At 54.0% G+C, this 4,715-nt stretch overlaps 1 protein-coding gene across 1 annotated transcript in view; it reads right to left on the reverse strand.

Annotated features, from left to right (window-relative positions):
* The window catches only part of PAX5 (paired box 5), a 144,818-nt gene that overhangs the window by 127,700 nt on the left and 12,403 nt on the right, over positions 1-4,715 (reverse strand). The window contains exon 4 of the mRNA XM_035897860.1: positions 1,111-1,175. Within this exon, the coding sequence (XP_035753753.1) occupies positions 1,111-1,175 (65 nt within the window). The remainder of the gene's footprint in view (positions 1-1,110; positions 1,176-4,715) is intronic.

Consider the following 4,715-nt stretch of genomic DNA (forward strand, 5'->3'; position numbering starts at 1 on the left):
GCCGCGCAGCCCCCAGCACTGGGGGTCCCCTGCAGGGCCACAGCGAAGACCCCCAGCCACAGCCCACACCGAGCAAACCTGCCAGGAACCCCGGCTGCCTCTAGCAACCCCAAGCCCTGGGAAACACGATTTGTCTTCTCTGCTCTTGTTCTCCTCAAGGAGAGACAGCCCTTAAGCCACCGTAGCAAATTGAGGGGTGCTCTTCCTCCTCTGAGACTGTTTTTGTCCCAGAGAAAGGCTCAGGACACGGGGCTGCGGCGTGATCTCTTCGACAAGCTGGCAGAGCTCAGGCAGGTCTGCAGCCATGCTCTGTCTCAAGGTGCCAGCCCACCCTTGCCAAGGGGGGCCCGCAAGCACTTCCCATTTCACAGGGGAGAGCGGGAAGGCAGAGAGGAACGGGCGCCCCCCCACGCCCCCTTCTGCCTGCGGAGCGAGGGCTTGCCTGTGCTCCGGCAGCTTTCCTGGAATGAGGGCAAAAGGAAAGCAGCCCTGGCAGAGCACGGCAGAGCAGCCACCCCAGAGAGACGTCGTTGGGGCCCCAAGGGCTAAGGATGCCTCAGCAGCCGGGACGCCCCTCCCAGGGGCCCCTGCCACCAGCATCGCCTGCCCCAGGGTGCAGCATCGCTGGTTTGTGGCTGAATTAAAGTTTTGGAAAGTTTTGCTACCTCTTCACTCAAGACTGCAAGTGCACAAAGAATTATGGAAGGGATGGTTGATAGATGAAAAAAACACATTCAAAACTACTTACTGACTAATGATGCAGAAAATGTTATGAATAAGTATCCCTTTCTTGATTTATTACTTTAATTATCTGACATTCTATAGACCCCCATTAGTGGGGGTTTTTTGGTTTAGATTTCAATTTTCTGTCTCATGGTGAAAGCTATTTATCATAATAATCAGTAAAATTCAAAACCTTTTAGCAGTATTTATAAAATTCATTTACTATGTTCAGCCCTTGGAGAATGACAAAGAAGGCGCATTAGCACGTGTGCTGAAGTGTTTTATGCAGAATTATCTGTCCATAAGAATGATTAAAAGTTCTTTAGAATATTTGTAATCCATTATGCTATTTTTTTTTTATATTAAAAAGAAAAAAGTTTTCCATACCTATGCTGTGACTGGAGGCTGGGACCTGCTGGTTGGGCGGCTGCTGCACCTTCGTCCGTATGATCCTGTACGTAGTTGAAATGATTACTTAGCATTAAGCACACAATTGCAGGAGGCATCAGACACTATTTTTTTCAGTTCTGGATGCCTACATCAATACAAAAATGCCTTTCTGCATTTTTCTCCCCCATCATCCACTGGAAGACCGAAGTTTGGCGGGTGGACCCAGGACCATGTTCTTGCCTCCAGCCCCTGCCATTAGGGACGTTTGGGTGACTGACCCCTACACGCTCCTCGGGAGGCTACTGAGTTCGGTGCTTTGGTCCCTTTGAGGACCTAGTCCTCACCACCCAGGAAAGAGATACCCATTGCTATTTGGGCACCCGCTGGGCCGAGCACCCCCTCCCGAGGGAGCTGGACACTTCTGGGTCCAGGCATCCCAGCAGGCTGTGATCTGCACCCCTGGGTGCTGCAAGGCTGCCCCTGAACCCCCCCAGGGACAGTACTCGCAGAGCTAAAGAACACGGGTAACTCGGAAAAGGACCTGCTTAGCCAAATTAATATCAAAACAAAAATGTGTTGGATTAAATACTAATCTTAAGTCATTGTCGTCGCTGGGGATGGCCTCTGCTCTGGTTTATAATGGTGTCCATCAGGAAAAACTGAGAGATGCAGAAAAACGAGAATGCATGTGTTGTGCTGCAGGACAGAGGGCAGCTGCCAAGAGCCGGGGAGGTGCTGTACCACTGCCCTGCCGACGTGCGGTGAACAGACAGGGACTGAAACACCGCTGGAGATTACACAGCTCTGCCGCCGACTGCGGTGGAATCGGAAGGGGCTTGAGGGAGGCAGGCTGCTGACTTTCCGCACGTCTCCCTGCCCGGGGCATTCCCTACGCAGCGGTAAGGCTGCGGAAAGCGCTTCTCCCCTCTTCACCTGACAAACTCTTCTCCCGTTTCTGCCTGCCGTGAATTTGGAAGAGGGGAGGCATGAGACAGAGCTGGTGTGAGGATGCATTCAGGGGAACAAACAGCAGTTCCTTGCTTGAAAGTCACCCCGCAAGCCGGTACAGGAGCCAGCACCAGTGACACCTGGCCCCGTCCCAGAAGAGGACACGCCGCCGTCCCCTTCCCCTCCTGTCCCTCTGCCGACTCTGATGGAGGCTGGCAGGGGCTTGGTCTGGGAGTAAGCCAGCTCTCGGCCGCTGGGCGTTAGACATCTGCGGAGGATGGGTCCCCAGCAGCAAATTCCCCGGCCGCGGGCCGGAGCAGCCAGCCTGGCACGGGGGTCAGGGAGAGCTGTGCAAGCAGCTTCGGTGGGGGAGCACGGCTGAAGACCCGGGACCCTGGGTGAGCAAGAGCAGAAATAACGCCCCGCACAAGGCCTCCTCGCCGCCATGGCGAGGGAAGGGTGTCCAGGCCCTCCTGACACATAAACATCTTCATCTCCGGAGGGATGGAGGACTGGAGCACTTCGAAGCAGCTGGGCAGCTCTTGGCTTATTTGAGCAAAACTAATCGCAATGATTAATTAAGCCTTAATCACACCGAGTTGCTCCTGCTGCGGAAGAGTGGCCTATTATTAATATTAATTAATGTTATTAATTAATAATAATAGTTATTATTCACTCATATATGGGGGCAGCAGCTCAGATTCACCTGCTGAAAAGCACCCTCAGCAGCGGGGACGCGCCAAGCGCAGCCCATCCCACCGGCCCTGCCATCCCCCGAGAGGAGCGACGGCTCCGGGGATCCCCTCTCTGCAGCGGGGAGGCAGGGATGGGGGACCCCGCGGCAGCTGCGTCCCCCCTGCACCAGAATGCCAGCTGCTCGGCTTCACCCTCCCCGCAGCGGGATGGGCATTGCACCGCGCATTTTCGGATGGGTTCAGGTCTGCGGCGACAGGGCAGCACCTCAGCGGTGAAAAAGGGCATCGTGCCCTCAGAGCCAGGGTCTGTGCTCCTGGCGTGTAACATCCCTGCCAGCAAAGCCCTGAAGTATGCACTTAATTTTGAATTTGAGGATAAACCCCACAGATGGCAACATGGAACTGGAAGGATTTAACATTAAAGCCAAGTGTTTTGATGTGAATTCCACGTTTCTTGTCACGATAGTTTGACCTGGGTTTTCGGGATGTGCTCCGAGGCTGGTGAAAACAATTCTCTGGGTAAACAGGCTGACTCAGAAAGACCGTGTGCATTTTTAAAAAGGGATTTCACACCTTTAAGAAAAGAAAAAGATCTTGGCCACAGTCACAAGCAGGTGAGAAAGAATGAGATTTCCGGCCAAAAAACTCGGTGGTGGATCACAAAACGGGTTTCTGATGCAATGGTAGGGGTTGTGTGGACATCATCGGTGTGGAACCACACAAGGATGCAGCGAGAGGTAGAATATGGAAACTGGCTCAAAACACGACTGGGAACTACAGAGTGTCTCCTTTCTCTAGAGTGTATGACTGCCTTCTTGGCAGGCTTTTGGAGGACAGCTGAAGTCCTGCTACGCAAGCACAGGGCGGCTCGCAGCAGCAACGCTCCCCACACAGCCCGGCTCAAGCTGACTTCTGTGGAAGCAGAGTTTTCTCTTCGTTACCTGAGGACAGTCAGAGTGGGATTGTCCTTCGGTTTTCCTGGTGTCTGTATTATTTCTCAAATCCTTTTTAAAACTGAGAATGCCACGTCCATAGGGTTACCGAGCGCTGCTCTGGAGCCTCGGCGAGTCAGGAGCTCCCAGGCAGCAGCAAAGGCTGCGCAGGAACTGACCCATTTTTTCTCTTAAAGACGCGAATGTATGACTCAACGTTCAGTTCGGCAAGGCAGAGACACCACTCGCTGCTAACGCTGGGGAAGCCACTCCGGCTGCTCAAGCGGCAACTCCATGAATGCAAATCAGGTTGGGATAGCCAATAAAAGAATATTGCATCAATTTATTTCACGTCCATGGACACAGATGGGACTTTAGACCTAGCTGCATTCAAGGAATTTGCATGCAATCGCACAAGTGAAAACCATCTCAGTGGTGAGGTCAAAGCCCGGCACAGAGCACACTCCTGACCGAAAATGAAAGGACCCTGCTTGCCCGGGGTGTGGGTGTGCACCAGGCTGCCCAACCACTCTGCCTTCCAAGTATTAATCCCTTACTATTGGTCTGGCAGGGCTGGGGACATAACAGGAGCATCTCAGCAGGTTTTTTTCAACATCAGCTTTAGGCATCCTCCGACTCGGAGGAAGCAGGCGAGCACGGAGGGTGTAACTGCGACGGCCGTAGATCGGCACAGCTCCAGACCCCTCTGCCAGCCCAGTCCGGCACGGCAAGGCCGGGGCAAAACTCCCGAACACGGGACTGAGGCTCCAAGCGAGATCCTCCTGCATTTTTACAAAAGCAATTCAAGGCCGCTTAAGCGCGTCCACAGGCAGACGGCTGAGGCACTCAAAAGCTGCCGACCAAATTCCCCCGGCGATGCTGACACTGACAGTAGCAGGCAGCAGCCCGCGTGGTTCTGGGCCAACTTTGGCACGACTGGGCAGGCGTCAGGAGGACAGGAGGGGTACCTTAGACCCGTGCCTCGGGTCCCCTCCTCCCGGCAGCTGGACCCCCTTCTCCCAGGTGA

This window comes from Egretta garzetta, unplaced genomic scaffold (genome assembly GCF_000687185.1).
Source record: "Egretta garzetta isolate BGI_Z169 unplaced genomic scaffold, ASM68718v1 scaffold277, whole genome shotgun sequence".
In the NCBI taxonomy this organism is placed as follows: Eukaryota; Metazoa; Chordata; class Aves; order Pelecaniformes; family Ardeidae; genus Egretta; species Egretta garzetta.